General features: G+C 51.0%; 2 protein-coding genes across 4 annotated transcripts in view; one reads left to right on the forward strand and one right to left on the reverse strand.

Moving 5' to 3' along the window:
* SSB (small RNA binding exonuclease protection factor La) overlaps positions 1-2073 on the forward strand; it is a 74560-nt gene extending 72487 nt beyond the window's left edge. The window contains 2 exon segments of the mRNA XM_075317310.1: positions 1257-1376; positions 1634-2073. Coding sequence (XP_075173425.1) covers positions 1257-1376; positions 1634-1746 — 233 coding nt within the window. The 3' untranslated portion in view covers positions 1747-2073.
* Positions 1378-20210, reverse strand: part of METTL5 (methyltransferase 5, N6-adenosine) — a 59670-nt gene continuing 40837 nt past the window's right edge. For 2 of the 3 annotated variants that reach the window (XM_075317313.1, XM_075317311.1), the window contains exons 4-7: positions 11034-11116; positions 10900-10951; positions 8494-8543; positions 1378-1898 (exon numbers count right to left, since the gene is read on the reverse strand). In XM_075317313.1, coding sequence (XP_075173428.1) covers positions 1857-1898; positions 8494-8543; positions 10900-10951; positions 11034-11116 — 227 coding nt within the window. In that variant the 3' untranslated portion in view covers positions 1378-1856. The remainder of the gene's footprint in view (positions 1899-8493; positions 8544-10899; positions 10952-11033; positions 11117-20210) is intronic. The other variant, XM_075317312.1, reaches the window with a different exon arrangement.

Consider the following 20210-nt stretch of genomic DNA (forward strand, 5'->3'; position numbering starts at 1 on the left):
ACGATCGGGAGTGCGCAGTATAGCGGATGGAGCACGTTTGGGAGTGCGCAGCATGGCGGATGGAGCACGTTTAGAAGTGCGCAGCATGGCGGATGGACCACGTTTGGGAGTGCGCAGCATGGCGGATGGAGCACGTTTAGGAGTGCGCAGCATGGCGGATGGAGCACGTTTGCAAGTGCGCAGCATGGCGGGTGGAGCACGATGGGAGGTGCACACCTCCCCCCAACACACACACACACGCGCACTGCACAACACACACACACTAGGAATCACAAACAACGCCCTACACAGACACCCACACAGACAACGCTGCACACACAAATATACGCACATACTGCACAACACACACATTGCTCAAAACATACCTCCCCCCAAAACACACCACACCCACACAAACCGCACAACACACACACACACACACAACGCTACAGACACACAGCGCTCCACAAACAACGCAACACACATACAACACCGCTCTCACCCCCCGCGACACTCAGAACATGTACAGCGCCCTACACAAACACTTGGTAACTACACACAACAACATCTCTATATATATATATATATATATATATATATATATATATATATATATATATATATAACAAAAATCATACATGAACTACACAATACGTAAATTCTAGAATACCCGATGCGTAGAATCGGGCCACCTTCTAGTATATTATATATTTGTTTCATATAGTTGTGCAGGAATAAACTTTAATCTTGCAGTGTGTTATATTACTGTATTACTGTACAACTTTACTATATCTTGATGGCTTAGGCCACATCAGTGTTATTCTGCCGCAATGCCGGATCCGGCACAAATGCGATACATACAGTTCAACGGAATTGCGGCAAGATAAGGTCACATGCGGCCGCATCTTGCCGCGATTCCATTGAACTGTACCACATTTTTGCCGGCTGCGGCAGAATAATACTGATGCGAGAGCAGCGTTATTCTAGCGGGTTAGGTGCGGAGTACCATATGATGGCACACTTGCCTCTTGCTGTGTTGTACAGGTACATGGGTTGTCAGGGCCTGGGTACAGCTTTCTACCCATACTTCTGCCGTGTGCATGAGGCCTTAAATCTGCTCCATAGCTTGTATTGAGCTTGCTGGTTAGAACATATTTTGGCACTTTGCAGACAAATCCTGGAAAAGACTCATCAAAAAAAAATGGGTCCTGCTGCCTATCTCTCTTGTACGGTTTGTGCATGTAGTGTATGTGTTACTGAAGGCTCTGTTTTTGCAGGTGGGAAGAAACCTAAAGGAAAAGGAAGGGGTGGAAGAGGCAACGATTCATCCAAAAAGAGGATTCAGTTCCAGGGAAAAAAGAAGAAATTTGACAGCAGTGATGAAGAGGATATGGAAGGTACTTGTATACTTTTATTCTAAGAATCACATGGAGAGGCCACATACAGTTCATGTCCCAGTCTGTTGGGTGGTCTCCACCATAGTCCAGGACTGCACTGGTGTCTTCATCTGCTATTGCACATCCTCTATCATTTAACACCACTAAAGTTGAGGGTATGCCGAGCATAGTGTGTATAGGCACTGCTGAAAATGGCAAATGTCCTTTGTCTCTTTCCCGATGTCTTATTAATTCTCACATTTCTTGACACATTTCAGAATCTGCTGATGCTAAAAACGGGACAGGATCTCCAGAAATTAAGAAAAGGCCACTGGAGGACAAGACCATAGAGGAACCAGAGCCCAAGCAGCTGAAAGCTGAAGATCCATAATCTACAGAGTTTTAGGCTCCTGGACTTTCTTTCTTTTTTTTTTTTTTTTTTACAAAACTAGAAATACAAAAGTCATCTTGACCGTCTGTTTTAGGTCTTCAGATCACGTGTCAGTGAAACGAGAATCTGATGAAATCCACTTCAATGTCAACCTGCAAGAAGATTATTTATTTTGTTATTGGCACTTGAAAAAAAGCTTTTATATATTTTTCGTTTTTTTTAAACTCTTAATCAAGAATTTCTTCCAGGTTTTGTGTATTGAGGACATGGTTGTACTTTAAACATCGATCTATTGGCATACTCAATTAAATACAAATTATTAAATGACTTGTATTTTTGTTTTCATTTGGACCCAGCCTTGCACTAAATCTGGCTTTCTTTGGCGCTCCATTGGGAGACCCAGACAATTGGGTGTATAGCTACTGCCTCCGGAGGCCACACAAAGTATTACACTTAAAAGTGTAAGGCCCCTCCCCTTCTGCCTATACACCCCCCGTGGGATCACGGGTTCCTCAGTTTTCAAGCTTTGTGCGAAGGAGGTCAGACATCCACGCATAGCTCCACTGTTTAGTCAGCAGCAGCTGCTGACTTTGTCGGATGGAAGAAAAGAGGACCCATACTAGGGTCCCCAGCATGCTCCCTTCTCACCCCACTTTTGTCGGCGGTGTTTGTTAAGGTTGAGGTACCCATTGCGGGTACGGAGTCTGGAGCCCACATGCTGCATCCTTCCCCATCCCCCTTAGGGCTCTGGGTGAAGTGGGATTTTACCGGTCTCCAGGCACAAGGGACCGGGCTCCATCCACAGCCCCTGGGGAATCTGATGGATTTGGAGCGGAGTATCGTCAGGGACAGGCCCTGCTACGTCAAGGTACTCTGTGTCCCCGTACAGACCGCGCGCACACTGCAGCATTGCTGGGTGTGTTAGTGCGCCGGGGACAGCAGCGCTGCGCTTGTGCCACACTTCCTACAGCTTGCTGAGGGGTTATTGTGTGGGGAACTGCCGCGCCGGCCGCTGCTAGCAGTTTTTACTGCGGCGCGGCTGGGACTTGTGGTGCGCCGGGGACTTCCGCGCTGGCCGTGCATATTTGACGGCCGCGCTTATTACTAGAGTCCCCGGCTTTTGCGGCCTAGTTTCCTTTCGTTCCCGCCCCCAGGCCTGCCAGTCAGGGGAAGGGCGGGACGCTGTACAGAACGTCAGCGCCGAGGGCTGGAGTCTGCTTTACATACTCCAGCCCTCACATTGAGCACAGTGGGACGCCAGTTTCCCGCAGTTTGTCTGAGGCACGCCCACGGTCCGCCCCTCTTCACAGAACGCTGGCAGCCATTCCTGAATGCAGTCTGAGCTGGAGAGGGGAGACAAGTTCTGGGAGACCCAGGCACGGGATTCTGGCGACCACACACCCGCTTTTAGCGGGCGGTAAGCGGCACTCCGGTGCTGACCCCACTAGTGCCGAAGTGTTCAATTGTATTTTTATGCTTGCATGCTATACATTGCACTAAACGGTCGCTGGTGATTCTTGGCTATATACCCTCCTAGATTGCTCAGTGGAGAATACAGCATGTCGTCCGCAAAAAACAGGGGTGCCAAGGCACAGGCTTTCTATGCTGCTTGTACCGCCTGTGAGGCTGTTCTACCGGCAGGTTCCACTGACCCCCATTGTGTGCAGTGCTCGGCCCCTGTGCCACTTGCTCGGCCGGGGCCCCTGCTGGAGGTGTCCCAGGGAGATCCACCTGTGAATACTGTCCAGGTGACGGGGACAGAGTTTGCAATTTTTGCTGATAGATTGTCTGTGACTATGACTAAGATTCTAGAAACTTTGCAGTCTAGACCTGTAACTCAGACCATGGGCACGGTTGAATCACTGCTCCCTGGTCCCCCTCAGTTGGAACAGCTCCGTGCTCCGGGGGTGTCCCATGCATCCCAGGGTGACGACTCTGACACGGACGACAGTCCCAGACAGCCTAAGCGTGCTCGCTATGAGCGGCCTTCTACTTCGTCACACTGGTCAGGGTCCCAGCAGGAGGATTCTCTGTGTGATGAGGCGGAGGTAGCTGATCAGGATTCTGATCCTGAGACCGCTCTCAATCTGGATACACCTGATGGTGACGCCATAGTGAATGATCTTATCGCGTCCATCAACAAAATGTTGGATATTTCTCCCCCAGCTCCTCCAGTGGAGGAGTCAGCTTCACAGCAGGAGAAATTCCATTTCAGGTATCCCAAGCGTAAATTAAGTACTTTTCTGGACCACTCGGATTTTAAAGAGTCAGTCCAGAAACACCACGCTCATCCAGATAAGCGTTTCTCCAAACGGCTTAAGGATACACGTTATCCCTTTCCTCCTGACGTGGTCAAGAGCTGGACCCAGTGTCCCAAGGTGGATCCCCCAATCTCCAGGCTTGCGGCTAGATCCATAGTTGCAGTGGAGGATGGGGCTGCACTTAAAGATGCCACTGACAGACAGATGGAGCTCTGGTTGAAATCCATCTATGAAGCTATCGGCGCGTCGTTTGCTCCTGCATTCGCAGCCGTTTGGGCACTCCAAGCTATTTCAGCTGGTCTTACACAGATTGACACGGTCACACGTACATCTGTTCCGCAGGTGGCATCCTTAACCTCGCAAATGTCTGCATTCGCGTCTTACGCGATTAATGCGGTTCTGGACTCTACGAGCCGTACGGCAGTGGCGTCCGCCAACTCCGTGGTTTTACGCAGAGCCTTGTGGTTAAGGGAATGGAAAGCAGATTCTGCTTCCAAAAAATGCTTAACCAGTTTGCCATTTTCTGGTGACCGACTGTTTGGTGAGCGTTTGGATGAAATCATTAAACAGTCCAAGGGTAAGGATTCATCCTTACCTCAGCCCAGAGAAAACAAACCCCAACAGAGGAGGGGACAGTCGGGGTTTCGGTCCTTTCGAGGCTCGGGCAGGTCCCAATTCTCCTCGTCCAAAAGGACTCAAAAGGATCAGAGGAGTTCAGATTCTTGGCGGGCTCAGTCACGCCCAAAAAAGACAGCCGGAAGACCCGCTACAAAGGCGGCTTCCTCATGACTTTCGGCCTCCTCCCTCCGCATCCTCGGTCGGTGGCAGGCTCTCCCGCTTTGGCGACATTTGGCTGTCACAGGTCCAAGACCGTTGGGTGAGAGACATTCTGTCTCACGGGTACAGGATAGAGTTCAGTTCTCGTCCTCCAACTCGATTCTTCAGAACGTCTCCGCCTCCCGACCGAGCCGATGCTCTTCTGCAGGCGGTGTGCACTCTAAAGGCGGAAGGAGTGGTGATCCCTGTTCCTCTTCAGGAGCAAGGTCAAGGTTTTTACTCCAATTTGTTTGTGGTACCAAAAAAGGACGGGTCTTTCCGTCCCGTTCTGGACCTAAAACTTCTCAACAACCATGTGAGAACCAGACTGTTCCGGATGGAATCCCTCCGCTCCGTCATCGCCGCAATGTCTCAAGGAGATTTCCTAGCATCAATAGACATCAAGGATGCCTATCTCCACGTACCGATTGCTCCAGAGCATCAGCGTTTTCTGCGCTTCGTTATAGGAGACTAACACCTTCAGTTCGTAGCCCTGCCTTTTGGTCTGGCGACAGCCCCACGGGTCTTCACCAAAGTCATGGCAGCTGTAGTTGCAGTCCTGCACTCTCAGGGACACTCTGTGATCCCTTACTTAGACGATCTGCTTGTCAAGGCGCCCTCTCAAGAGGCATGCCAACACAGCCTGAACGTTGCGCTAGAGACCCTCCAGGGTTTCTGGTGGATCATCAACTTTTCCAAGTCAAATCTAACCCCGACCCAGTCGCTAACATATCTTGGCATGGAGTTTCATACTCTCTCAGCGATAGTGAAGCTTCCGCTGGTCAAACAGCGTTCACTACAGACAGGGGTGCAATCTCTCCTTCAAGGCCAGTCACACCCCTTGAGGCGCCTCATGCACTTCCTAGGGAAGATGGTTGCAGCAATAGAGGCAGTCCCTTTCGCGCAGTTTCATCTGCGCCCACTGCAATGGGACATTCTCCGCCAATGGGACGGGAAGTCGAAGTCCATCGACAGGAACGTCTCCCTTTCTCAGGCGGCCAAGGATTCTCTTCGATGGTGGCTGCTTCCCACCTCATTGTCGAAAGGGAAATCCTTCCTACCCCCATCTTGGGCGGTGGTGACGACAGATGCGAGTCTATCAGGGTGGGGAGCAGTTTTTCTCCACCACAGGGCTCAAGGTACGTGGACTCAGCAAGAGTCCACCCTTCAGATCAACGTTCTGGAGATCAGAGCAGTGTATCTTGCCCTACAAGCCTTCCAGCAGTGGCTGGAAGGCAAGCAGATTCGTATTCAGTCGGACAACTCCACAGCGGTGGCATACATCAACCACCAAGGAGGAACTCGCAGTCGGCAAGCCTTCCAGGAAGTCCAGCGGGTTCTGACGTGGGTGGAAGACACGGCTTCCACCATATCCGCAGTTCACATCCCAGGCGTGGACAACTGGGAAGCAGACTTCCTCAGTCGCCAGGGTATGGACGCAGGGGAATGGTCTCTTCACCCGGACGTGTTTCAGGAGATCTGTCTCCGCTGGGGGATGCCGGACGTCGACCTAATGGCGTCTCGGCACAACAACAAGGTCCCAGCTTTCATGGCACGGTCTCACGATCACCGAGCTCTGGCGGCAGACGCCTTAGTTCAAGACTGGTCGCAGTTCCGGCTTCCTTATGTGTTTCCACCTCTGGCTCTGTTGCCCAGAGTGCTGCGCAAGATCAGGTCCGACTGCCGCCGCACCATCCTCGTCGCTCCAGACTGGCCAAGGAGGTCGTGGTACCCGGATCTGTGGCACCTCGCGGTAGGCCAACCGTGGGCACTACCAGACCGACCAGACTTGCTGTCTCAAGGGCCGTTTTTCCATCAGAATTCTGAGGCCCTGAACCTGACTGTGTGGCCATTGAGTCCTGGATCCTAGCGTGTTCAGGATTGTCTCAAGAGGTCATTGCCACCATCAGACAGGCTAGAAAGCCTACCTCCGCCAAGATATACCACAGGACGTGGAAGATATTCTTATCTTGGTGCGCTGCTCAGGGAGTTTCTCCCTGGCCATTTGCATTGCCCACTTTTCTTTCCTTCCTGCAATCCGGTTTGGAAAAAGGTTTGTCGCTCAGCTCCCTCAAGGGGCAAGTCTCAGCGCTATCTGTATTTTTTCAGAAGCGCCTAGCACGACTTCCTCAGGTACGCACGTTCCTGCAAGGGGTTTGTCATATCGTCCCTCCTTACAAACGGCCGTTAGAGCCCTGGGATCTGAACAGGGTTCTAATTGTTCTTAAGAAGCCGCCTTTCGAGCCTATGAGGGATGTTTCCCTTTCTCGCCTTTCACAGAAAGTGGCTTTTCTAGTAGCGATCACGTCTCTCCGGAGAGTGTCCGAGCTAGCAGCGCTGTCATGCAAATCTCCCTTCCTGGTGATTCACCAGGACAAGGTGGTTCTGCGCCCGATTCCGGAGTTTCTCCCTAAGGTGGTATCCCCGTTTCATCTCAATCAGGATATCTCCTTGCCTTCTTTGTGCCCTCATCCAGTTCATCAATGTGAAAAGGATTTGCATTTGTTGGATCTCGTGAGAGCACTCAGGATCTACATTTCCCGAACGGCGCCCTTGCGCCGCTCGGATGCACTCTTTGTCCTTGTTGCTGGTCAGCGCAAAGGGTCGCAAGCTTCCAAATCCACCCTGGCTCGGTGGATCAAGGAACCAATTCTTGAAGCCTACCGTTCTGCTGGGCTTCCGGTTCCCTCAGGGCTGAAGGCCCATTCTACCAGAGCCGTGGGTGCGTCCTGGGCATTACGGCACCAGGCTACGGCTCAGCAGGTGTGCCAGGCGGCTACCTGGTCGAGTCTGCACACTTTTACCAAACATTATCAGGTGCATACCTACGCTTCGGCGGACGCCAGCCTAGGTAGACAAGTCCTTCAGGCGGCGGCTGCCCACCTGTAGGGAAGGGCTGTTTTTTCGGCCCTATCACGAGGGGTTATTATACCCACCCAGGGACTGCTTTTGGACGTCCCAATTGTCTGGGTCTCCCAATGGAGCGCCAAAGAAGAAGGGAATTTTGTTTACTTACCGTAAATTCCTTTTCTTCTAGCTCCAATTGGGAGACCCAGCACCCGCCCTGTTTGCTTAGGGATTTTTGTTTTTTCGGGTACACATGTTGTTCATGTTGAATGGTTTCGGTTCTCCGAGGTTCCTTCGGATTGAATTTGTTCTTAAACCAGTTATTGGCTTTCCTCCTTCTTGCTTTGGCACTAAAACTGAGGAACCCGTGATCCCACGGGGGGTGTATAGGCAGAAGGGGAGGGGCCTTACACTTTTAAGTGTAATGCTTTGTGTGGCCTCCGGAGGCAGTAGCTATACACCCAATTGTCTGGGTCTCCCAATTGGAGCTAGAAGAAAAGGAATTTACGGTAAGTAAACAAAATTCCCTTCTTTTTTATTATTATAATTATTTACTTATAGAGCACCATTGATTCCATGGTTGAAGCATGCCTAGAAGTTCAGAGGCCAATATGTGGTGCCTTCACCTCAAATTCATGAGGTGGCGTCCTTTACATCACATTACTCCAGTCCCTGTCTTTCACTCCATTGTCCCAATCCCCTCACCAAAATCTGCATGAAAAATACAATTTATATTTAATTGGGTGCCTTATTTTTCACTGTGCACCATTTACAGAACACTCTTGTGTCCTAGGTAAGAGCATTTTGACACCAGACCACTTACAGATTTCTTCTTGTGGAACTTGTATGAGGCTGGCAAATCATACCGGAGCTCTGTAAAACAAAAGAACCATATATATAATATATATAGGACCTGTCACCAGGATAAGTTGTTTGCTTTTATTTTAGTCCTATTGCTCCAAGAGTCCTTTTTAACTTCTAAACTTATACCTTATGGTTCCCAATATGGGCATTTTTAATATAGTGGCATTTTTTTTTTTTAAATGAGAAATTTTTATTGTATTTTAAAACTTTCATAAATTGTGAGGGTAGTCCTCACACATCCCCCCCCCCCCACCCTCTTCCGATCGACAGTCTCACCCCTCCACTCTCTACATCCCTCTTTATTCACATAATGACCTGCCCTCCTTATTTCTCAGCCACTGCGATCTTTCCTTTCCTACCTATAGTCTAAATATCCTATCTTTCAGTAGATCAAATGATGCTAATCCTAGAAAGGCCAGCCACTTGCTCCAGATCTTCTCATATGGAGTTCTCCTTCCCCTTTTAATATACATTTTTCTCCATATAAATATAATTCACTTTTTCAACAAATTCCTTACGTGTCGGTGCTTTTTCAGATAGCCAGTACAAGGCAATTAGTTTCCTTGCATACAACAATCGTGCCACTGCCAGTTTCTCTTGTTCATCCACCCCCACTTCATCCACATAGCCCAGCACACACACACCAGCGGGTTCCCCACTTCATCCACATAGCCCAGCACACACACCAGCGGGTTCCCCACTTCATCCACATAGCCCAGCGCACACACACCAGGGGGTTCCCCACTTCATCCACATAGCCCAGCACACACACCAGCGGGTTCCCCACTTCATCCACATAGCTCAGTACACACACCAGCGGGTTCCCTACTTCATCCACATAGCTCAGCACACACACCAGCGGGTTCCCCACTTCATCCACATAGCCCAGCACACACACCAGCGGGTTCCCCACTTCATCCACATAGCCCAGCACACACACCAGCGAGTTCCCCACTTCATCCACATAGCCCAGCACACACACCAGCGGGTTCCCCACTTCATCCACATAGCCCAGCACACACACCAGCGGGTTCCCCACTTCATCCACATAGCTCAGCACACACACCAGCGGGTTCCCCACTTCATCCACATAGCTCAGCACACACACCAGCGGGTTCCCCACTTCATCCACATAGCCCAGCACACACACCAGTGGGTTTCCCACTTCATCCACATAGCCCAGCACACACACCAGTGGGTTTCTGGGTAGGTCCACTTGCATCACTGATTGGATTAAATTTAACACTGTGATCCAGAACCCTTGTAAACACGGGCATTCCCACATGTGCATGATCCCTGCTTCCTCCACAGTACATTTTGGACAGTTGGAATCTGTTCTCACTCCCACTTTCTTCATCCACACGGGGGTTCTATATACTCTGTATATAACATATAATTGCGATAGCCGTTTTGCCTCGCTCAGATATTTTGGTGACATATTGCAAAACAGACTCCCATTTCTCCTCCCCAATTTCTCCCAAATCTTCCACCCATCTTGCATATGCCTAGTGGCACTTTTAGTGTGGTGTTTTTTTTGTTTTTTTTTTGTGTTTAAACCACAAGGTCATTACTTTTGGGGTTCTCTCTAGTTTATGCCGTGCATTACTGGCCTCTTGGACTGTCAGCATAGCGTACTGGGTGCATTATAAAGACCGGCTAAAAGAACTAGGAAAGTTCAGTTTGAAAAAAAGAAGGCTGAGAGGAGACTTAATAGCGGTCTACAAATATCTGAAAGGTAGTCACAGGGCAGAAGGAACTACCATATTCTCATTAGCACAAGGAAGTACCAGAAGTAATGGGATGAAATTTAAAGGAAGGAGATTCAGATTAGACATTAGGGAAAACTTTCTGAGAGTGAGGGCAGTCAGAGTGGAACAGGCGACTGCAGGAGGTAGTGAGGGCAGTTGGGGAGTGGAACAGGCAACCGCAGGAGGTAGTGAGGGCAGCCAGAGAGTGGAACAGGCAACCGCAGGAGGTAGTGAGGGCAGCCAGAGAGTGGAACAGGCGACCGCAGGAGGTAGTGAGGGCAGCCAGAGAGTGGAACAGGCGACCGCAGGAGGTAGTGAGGGAAGTTGGGGAGTGGAACAGGCAACCGCAGGAGGTAGTGAGGGCAGCCAGAGTGGAACAGGCAACCGCAGGAGGTAGTGAGGGCAGTCCAGGGAGTGGAACAGGCGACCGCAGGAGGTAGAGATCTCTCCATCAATGGAAATCTTCAAGTGGAAACTGGATAAACATAGCTGGGATAATTTAGGAAACCTGCACTCTGAGGGTTGGACCCAATGACCCTTGAGGTCTCTTCCAATTCTACCATTGTACAATGAGGCCAAACCTTAATCTAGATCTCTCTGTTTTAGAACTTCCTTACCAGCTATTACTTCCATCTTCACCTTCCAGTCTGCAGCTTTCTTTTGAACATGCTGGGGGGGAAAAAAAAGTGACTTATCTAGATAGTTCAGTTATGTTACAAGGCACAGTCTGTGTTGGCTTATACACACTTACTTCTCTCGTAGATGTCTTATGCAGTGAATATACAGCTGTTCTTGCCATCTGCAGAGCGTTCTTTAGGAATGTCATGTCCATGCCTGGTTGGAGTAATTTTTAGTCTTCATTTGGCAACACAAAAGGTGCACTTAATTTTACAACAGAATAAAAACTAAACCTTTGAGGATTATTTTTAGCAATGGAGGAGGATGTGGCTTTAAAGACACCTAGTTTAAAAAAAAAAATCCATATGTGAACATTTGTCTGCTTCCAATTAAAGCCACCTGCAGAATGGGCAGGGCACTTTTTAGCCAATTTTACTTCTTTTACGCAGAATGCACCTGACAGAGACCCTCAAACTGATGTCCCTGTACTGACACAATTGAAGGGGGTAAGACCACCTATCATACATTCCACAACCAATTGCCTTATTTTTCCTGATTTGTACACGTCCAAGTGTCTCCCAGCTTTGGAACCTTCACATATATAACCTGGAAAACCATCTTCAGAAAATGACACCCCCCCCCCCCCCCCCAACAAGCTGCTCAAAATCCCTCAACTTGTCGTCATCTTCCTAATTACCCAGTAGATAGAACTTGAGAGGGTTAAATCCTCTACCTTCTATACCAGTTTATTTAATTTTGTGTGTGTTCTACCAAAAATAAGTCCTTGTTTTTTTTTTCTTTATGCCCCCAAAAAAGCGCTAGGGATTAATTTTGGAGGAGGTCTTATTCTTTGAGAAACACGGTTGGGGGTAAGTTTAACCCCCCCCCCCCCCACTTTCCCTTCCCAGGAGACGCATACTTACCAGACTCCGAACGGCTGAGTGACTCAAGTCCTCCCTGTGGTCTCCAGCAGCTGCTGCTAACAAGTATGCTGCACGCTGCTTCTTGCTGCTGGACAGACACACACTCCAGCGGTACAGAGTGCGTCCGTTAGGTTATACCTGTCAGGAGCCTGTACATTCTAGCATCTACCCTGGCTGCAGGGATGGGAGGAAGTCACGTGTCCCAGGTCCTTGCGCTCCACTGCACGGCTTTTCAGTATCTGTATCGCTGGATGTGGTGAGGGTGTGTGAGCGATCTGAAGGGTGATTGTGTGTGGGGATGCGATCGCTACAGGTCCTGCCGCTCAGCGTCTGGTCAGTGTGATTGCGGGGTGTCCGCTGTCTATAATGAAGTGTCCTGCAGTATCTTTAACTTTTCTAGCTGTATGGACACTTCATTTTTGAACCACGACTAGGGCTTATTTTCGGGGTGGGGCTTATATTTAAGCCTTGCTCTGAAAATGCTTAAAATCCCTGCTAGGGCTTATTTTTGGGGGAGGTCTTCATTTAGGAAAAACACGGTATGTATGTTACCTTTTTGACAGCACCATGGAATTAATGGAACTTCTTATATTTAAGACTGGGAGAAAGCCAGATGCTGCCAGATTGCTATGGTGGAAGCAGTTCTCCCAATCATTTTCTCTCCAGACATGTTTTGGTGAAGACTACAGAATCCGCTTAAAACACATCAGATGGTCAGCCAATCCTACCAAAATTGGTGTGTAGCTGACTTATCTAGGAGAGCCTTAAGGCCCTGTCACACACGAGATCGCTAATGAGACCGTGCTGCGTCACAGTTTTCATGACGCAGCAGTGATCTCGTTATGTGTCACACCTACCAGCTATCAGGTCCCTACTGTGAGGTCGCGGGTCGTTGCTGAATGGTTGGGACCATTTTCTTCAAAGGCGATGTTCTGCTGGGCAGGACACATCGCTATGTTTGACAGCAGAGAGCGTTACTACGACCTGTATCGTTACTGAGTCGTTGGTAAGGTCTGACTGACATCTCACAAACTATCCTTATCAGGTCGCATCGTTTTTGGGATCGCTGTTAAGTCGCTATGTGACGGGGGCTTTAGATACATGGCTGTAGAATCTCTCAGGTGGGAGAATCAGCCAATTATGTTAATGACACTTAGGAGTTTCAGCCATCAAAGTCATTTGCTGTGATCCAATTCTCTCATATGAGAGACTCTGACCACAGGTGAGAAGATGTAAAAACCTAATTTCTCCATTGTTTGTGTATATCAGACTGCAGCCAGATGTTTCACACGCACCCATAGACTTGTATGGCTATGCACCGGCTAATATATGCTACCAATCACAGCATGCCTGTATGTTTAAGTGTCCACCTGAACCCATGACCGCACCCTTAGATTCCCTCCCTGCACGTGGATAGGTTAGCAGTATTTTGACTGCATGTGGTTATATGATGGCGCTGGTTTATGTCATAATGTTCCTTTTACCGGAGGTCCTGTCATACTCTGTAACCAACTGATGCGGGGAGAGGTACTGCCCTTTTTTTATCCTGTAGGTTTCGTGTCCTTGAAGGGCAGATCCCCTCGCTTGTGGTACTGTCATGGGTTCAGAAAAAACACTATCAGTAAGTAATTCCGTATTTTTCCGCATGGGGAAAAAGAAACACTGATCGGCACTGCTCCATAGTATAACAGTGGAGCGCGTGTTATCCGATAAAACATCGGAAAGCACTCGGCGTGTTACACTCATGTGAGCAAGCCCTTAAGCCGGTTTTACACATCCGGCATTTCGCTGCTTTGCCCGATCAGTCACACTCCAGGACAGTGCAATACAGTACAATGGCATCGTGGCAAGTTCCGGTCACATGCTGTCATGTGACCGGAGCTTGCCGCGATGCCATTGTACTGTATTGCACTGTCCTGGAGAGTGATGTGTGAAACTGGCCTTAAAGGGGACTTAATCCCCAGTTTCAGCATGGTAAACTGGCAATATATCATGGATTATTCTCTGCAGATCTGAGTAAAATTTATTTTCTTTGTCGCTCCATTGGGAGACCCAGACAATTGGGTGTATAGCTTCTGCCTCCGGAGGCCACACAAAGTATTACACTCAAAAGTGTAACCCCTCCCCTCTGCCTATACACCCTCCCGTGGATCACGGGCTCCTCAGTTTTATGCTTTGTGTTGAAGGAGGCACACATTCACTCAAGCTCCCATTTTAGTCAGCAGCAGCTGCTGATTGTATCGGATGGAAGAAAAGAGGGCCCCAACAGGGCCCCCGGCATGCTCCCTTCTCACCCCACTAAGTCGGCGGTGCTGTTAAGGTTGAGGTACCCATTGCGGGTACAAAGGCTGGAGCCACATGCCGTTTTTCCTTCCCCATCCCTTAGAGGCTCTGGGAGAAGTGGGATCCTAACCGGTCACCATTCACTGGGACCGGGCTCCCTCCGCAGCCCCTGGGGGAATCTGACGGACAGGAGACTGAGTATCATCAGGGACAGGATCTGCATCTAAAAGGTACTCTGTGTCCCCTTGGGGACGGTGCATGGAGCACCTGTGTTACAGACGCTGCAGCGGCTGCTGTTTTTTTGTGACGACCGGGACTACCGCGCCGACCGCGCCTGTTTGCCGGCCGCGTTATTAAATTTAGTCCCCGGCTTCTGCGGCCTAGTACCATAACTCCCGCCCCCGGGCCTGCCAGTCAGGGGTAAGGGCGGGACGGTCGACTGGACGTCGGCAGTGAGGGCTGGAACATACTTAGGTGTTCTCCTCCCCCCTCACTGAGCACTGTGGGGCACCAGATTCCCGCACTTTATTAGTCACGCCCACGGCTCCCTCCTCCCCTGAGAGCTCTGGCAGCCATATTTACAATCACTTCTGCCGGTGGAGGATTTCAGAACGAGCTCTACAGCTCTGGGAGGCCCAGGCAGGGAATCTGGTGGACACACAACCGCTTTGGGCGGTCGGTAAGCCACACCGGTTACCCGGTGCTGGCCCCCCTTGGGTGCCGAAGTGTGTGTATATATATATATATATATATATATATATATATATATATTTGTATACATTTTCTCTGTTCGGCCGCATTGTTTTGCATTGTTTTGCTTTTGGCTATATACCCTCAGTGATCACTCTCAGGAGACTACAGCATGTCGTCCGCAAAGAGCAAGGGTGCCAAGGCACAGGCTTATTTTGCAACCTGTACTTCTTGTGCGGCTATGTTACCTGCAGGTTCCACCTACCCTCACTGTGTGCAATGCTCGGCCCCTGTGGCACTCACTCAGCCGGAGCCTCGGGCACTGGCGGGACCCTCGGCTCAGGTAGAACCGCCGGCTTCCACTGTCCAGGTGGCAGGGACAGAGTTTGCAGTTTTGGCTAAGAAACTCTCTGAGTCGCTTTCACAATCCATGGCTCAGTCTATGGACAGATGGTCTGCTAAGATACTAGAAGCCTTGCAGTCCAGATCGGTTACACAGGCCCCGGGCACTGTGAGTTCATCGCCCCCAGGCCCCTCTCGGTCGGCGCAGCAGAGTGCTCCTGGGGTGACACCTAGGTCCCACGGGGAGGACTCCGACACGGACCGCAGTCCCAGACCGGCTAAGCGGGCTCGCTGGGAACCTTCCCCGGCTTCATCACGCTGTTCGGGGCTCAGCATGAGGACTCTCTGGAGGATGAAGCGGAGGTCGCAGCTCAGGGCTCTGATCCTGACGTTGCCCTCAATCTTGATACACCTGAAGGGGACGCCATAGTAAATGACCTTATAGCGTCCATCAACCAGGTGCTAGATCTTTCTCCCCCAACTCCACCTATAGAGGAGTCGGCTTCACAGCAGGAGAAACACCAGTTTAGGTTTCCCAAACGTACACGGAGTGCGTTTTTCGATCACTAACTTCAGAGATGCTGTCCAGAAGCACAGAGCATTTCCGGACAAGCGCTTTACCAAGCGCCTTAATGACACACGTTACCCCTTCCCCCCTGACGTAGTTAAGGGTTGGGCTCAGTGTCCCAAGGTGGATCCTCCAGTCTCTAGACTGGCGGCTAGATCCGTAGTATCAGTGGCAGATGGTTCATCGCTCAAGGATGCCACTGACAGGCAAATAGAGCTCCTGATGAAATCCATCTATGAAGCCATAGGCGCGTCCTTTGCTCCGGCCTTTGCAGCCGTGTGGGCACTCCAAGCTATCTCAGCTTGTCTGTCTGAGATTAATGCAGTCACACGTACCTCTGCTCCGCAAGTTGTGTCTTTGACTTCTCAGGCATCAGCCTTTTCGTCCTACGCCATGAACGCCGTCCTGGACTCAGCGAGCCGTACAGCGGTAGCGTCTGCCAATTCGGTGGCAGTCCGCAGGGCCATGTGGCTACGCGAATGGAAGGCAGACTCTGCTTCCAAGAAGTTCTTAACCGGTTTGCCATTTTCTGGCGACCGTTTGTTTGGCGAGCAATTGGATGAAATTATTAAACAATCCAAGGGAAAGGACTCGTCCTTACCCCAGTCCAAACCAAAAAGACCTCAGCAACGAAAAATTCAATCGAGGTTTCGGTCCTTTCGGCCCTCAGCCAGGTCCCAATCCTCCACGTCCAACAGGTCAGAGAAAGGCCAGAGGAACTCATCTGCATGGCGGTCTAAGTCACGTCCTCCAAAGACCGCCGGAGGAACCGCCTCCAAGGCGGCCTCCTCATGACTTTCGGCCTCCCCAAACCGCATCCTCGGTCGGTGGCAGGCTCTCCCGCTTTTGCGACGCCTGGTGGCCACATGTCCAAGACCGATGGGTGAGAGACATTCTGTCGCACGGTTACAGGATAGAGCTCAGCTCTCGTCCTCCGACTCGTTTCTTCAGAACATCTCCGCCCCCCGAGCGAGCCGATGCACTTTTTCAGTTTGTGGCACTGCCTTTCGGCCTGGCGACAGCCCCACGGGTCTTCACCAAGGTCATGGCATCCGTGGTGGCGGTCCTACACTCTCAGGGCCACTCAGTGATCCCTTACTTAGACGATCTCCTAGTCAAGGCACCCTCCCGGGTGGCATGTCAACACAGCCTGACCATTGCTCTGGAGACTCTCCAGAGGTTCGGGTGGATTATCAATTTCCCAAAGTCAAAATTGACACCGACCCAATCACTGACTTACCTCGGGATGGAGTTTCATACTCTCTCAGCGATAGTGAAGCTTCCGCGGGACAAACAGCGTTCGCTGCAGACAGGGGTGCACTCTCTCCTTCGGACCCAGTCACACCCCTTGAGGCGCCTCATGCACTTCCTAGGGAAGATGGTGGCAGCAATGGAGGCAGTTCCCTTTGCGCAGTTTCATCTGCGTCCACTTCAATGGGACATTCTCCGCAAATGGGACAGGAGGTCGACGTCCCTAGACAGGAACGTCTCTCTTTCACTGGCAGCCAAAACCTCTCTTCAGTGGTGGCTTCTTCCCACTTCTTTGTCGAAGGGAAAATCATTCCTGCCCCCATCCTGGGCTGTGGTCACGACGGACGCGAGTCTGTCAGGGTGGGGAGCGGTTTTCCTCCACCACAGGGCTCAGGGAACCTGGACTCCGACAGAGTCCTCCCTTCAGATCAATGTTCTGGAGATAAGGGCAGTGTATCTAGCCCTAAAGGCGTTCCATCGGTGGCTGGAGGGCAGACAGATCCGCATACAGTCGGACAACGCCACGGCGGTCGCGTACATCAACCACCAGGGCGGCACACGCAGTCGTCAAGCCTTCCAAGAAGTTCGGCGGATTCTGCTGTGGGCGGAAGCCACAGCCTCCACCATCTCCGCAGTTCACATCCCGGGCGTAGAAAACTGGGAAGCAGACTTTCTCAGTCGCCAGGGCATGGACGCAGGGGAATGGTCTCTTCACCCGGACGTGTTTCAAGAGATCTGTTGCCGCTGGGGAACGCCGGACGTCGACCTCATGGCGTCTTGGCACAACAACAAAGTCCCGGCATTCATGGCACGGTCTCAAGATCACAGAGCTCTGGCGGCGGACGCATTAGTTCAGGATTGGTCGCAGTTTCGACTGCCTTATGTATTTCCTCCTCTGGCACTGCTGCCCAGAGTGTTGCGCAAGATCAGGTCCGACTGCCGCCGCGCCATCCTCGTCGCTCCAGACTGGCCGAGGAGGTCGTGGTACCCGGATCTGTGGCACCTCACGGTGGGTCAACCGTGGGCACTCCCAGACCGACCAGACTTGCTGTCTCAAGGGCCATTTTTCCATCTGAATTCTGCGGCCCTCAACCTGACTGTGTGGCCATTGAGTCCTGGCTCCTAGCGTCCTCAGGGTTATCTCAAGATGTAATTGCCACCATGAGACAAGCCAGGAAACCAACGTCCGCCAAGATCTATCACAGGGCTTGGAGGATCTTCTTATCCTGGTGCTCTGATCGGGGTTTTACCCCCTGGCCGTTTGCCTTACCCACTTTTCTTTCTTCCCTTCAATCCGGAATGGACAAGGGTTTGTCTCTCGGCTCTCTCAAGGGACAAGTATCGGCGCTTTCCGTGTTTTTTCAAAAGCGTCAAGCCAGGCTTCTGCAGGTCCGCACGTTCCTGCAGGGAGTTTGCCACATAGTCCCACCTTACAAGCGTCCGCTGGAACCCTGGGATCTTAACAGGGTGCTAACGGCTCTTCAGAAACCACCTTTCGAGCCGATGCGGGATGTCTCTCTATCACGCCTTTCGCAGAAGGTGGCCTTCCTAGTGGCAGTCACATCACTTCGGAGAGTGTCTGAGCTAGCAGCGCTGTCATGCAAAGCCCCCTTCCTGGTGTTTCACCAGGATAAGGTGGTTCTGCGTCCGGTCCCGGAATTTCTCCCTAAGGTGGTATCCCCTTTTCATCTCAATCAGGATATCTCCTTACCTTCCTTTTGCCCTCATCCAGTTCACCAATGTGAAAAGAATTTGCACTTGTTAGATCTCGTGAGAGCACTCCGGCTCTACATTTCTTGCACGGCGCCCCTGCGCCGTTCGGATGCGCTCTTTGTCCTTGTCGCTGGCCAGCGTAAGGGGTCGCAGGCTTCCAAGTCAACCTTGGCTCGGTGGATCAAGGAACCGATTCTTGAAGCCTACCGTTCTTCTGGGCTTCCGATTCCTTCAGGGCTGAAAGCCCATTCTACCAGAGCCATGGGTGCATCCTGGGCATTGCGGCACCAGGCTACGGCTCAGCAGGTGTGTCAGGCGGCTACCTGGTCGAGTCTGCACACTTTCACGAAACACTATCAGGTGCATGCCTATGCTTCGGCAGATGCCAGCCTAGGTAGGCGAGTCCTTCAGGCGGCGGTCGCCCACCTGTAAGAGGGGGCCGTTTTTCGGCTCTTTTCATCGAGGTATTCTTTTACCCACCCAGGGACTGCTTTTGGACGTCCCAATTGTCTGGGTCTCCCAATGGAGCAACAAAGAAGAAGGGAATTTTGTTACTTACCGTAAATTCCTTTTCTTCTAGCTCCTATTGGGAGACCCAGACGATTGGGTGTATAGCACTGCCTCCGGAGGCCACACAAAGCATTACACTAAAAAGTGTAAGGCCCCTCCCCTTCTGGCTATACACCCCCAGTGGGATCACTGGCTCACCAGTTTTAGTGCAAAAGCAAGAAGGAGGAAAGCCAATAACTGGTTTAAACAAATTCACTCCGAAGTAACGTCGGAGAACTGAAAACCGTTCAACATGAACAACATGTGTACCCGAAAAACAACCAAAAATCCCGAAGGACAACAGGGCGGGTGCTGGGTCTCCCAATAGGAGCTAGAAGAAAAGGAATTTACGGTAAGTAACAAAATTCCCTTCTTCTTCGGCGCTCCATTGGGAGACCCAGACGATTGGGACGTCCAAAAGCTGTCCCTGGGTGGGTAAAGAAATACCTCATGTTAGAGCTGCAAAGACAGCCCTCCCCTACGGGGAGGCAACTGCCGCCTGCAGGACTCTTCTACCTAGGCTGGCGTCCGCCGAAGCATAGGTATGCACCTGATAATGTTTGGTGAAAGTGTGCAGACTCGACCAGGTAGCTGCCTGGCACACCTGTTGAGCCGTAGCCTGGTGTCGTAATGCCCAGGACGCACCCACGGCTCTGGTAGAATCGGCCTTCAGCCCTGATGGAACCGGAAGCCCAGCAGAACGGTAGGCTTCAAGAATTGGTTCTTTGATCCATCGAGCCAGGGTGGCCTTGGAAGCCTGCGACCCTTTGCGCTTACCAGCGACAAGGACAAAGAGTGCATCCGAGCGGCGCAGGGGCGCCGTGCGGGAAATGTAGATTCTGAGTGCTCTCACCAGATCCAACAAATGTAGATCCTTTTCATACCGATGAACTGCATGCGGATAAAAGGAAGGCAAGGAGATATCCTGATTAAGGTGAAAAGAGGATACCACCTTAGGGAGAAACTCCTGAATGGGGCGCAGCACTACCTT

This window comes from Anomaloglossus baeobatrachus, chromosome 7, assembly GCF_048569485.1.
Source record: "Anomaloglossus baeobatrachus isolate aAnoBae1 chromosome 7, aAnoBae1.hap1, whole genome shotgun sequence".
Lineage (NCBI taxonomy): Eukaryota > Metazoa > Chordata > Amphibia > Anura > Aromobatidae > Anomaloglossus > Anomaloglossus baeobatrachus.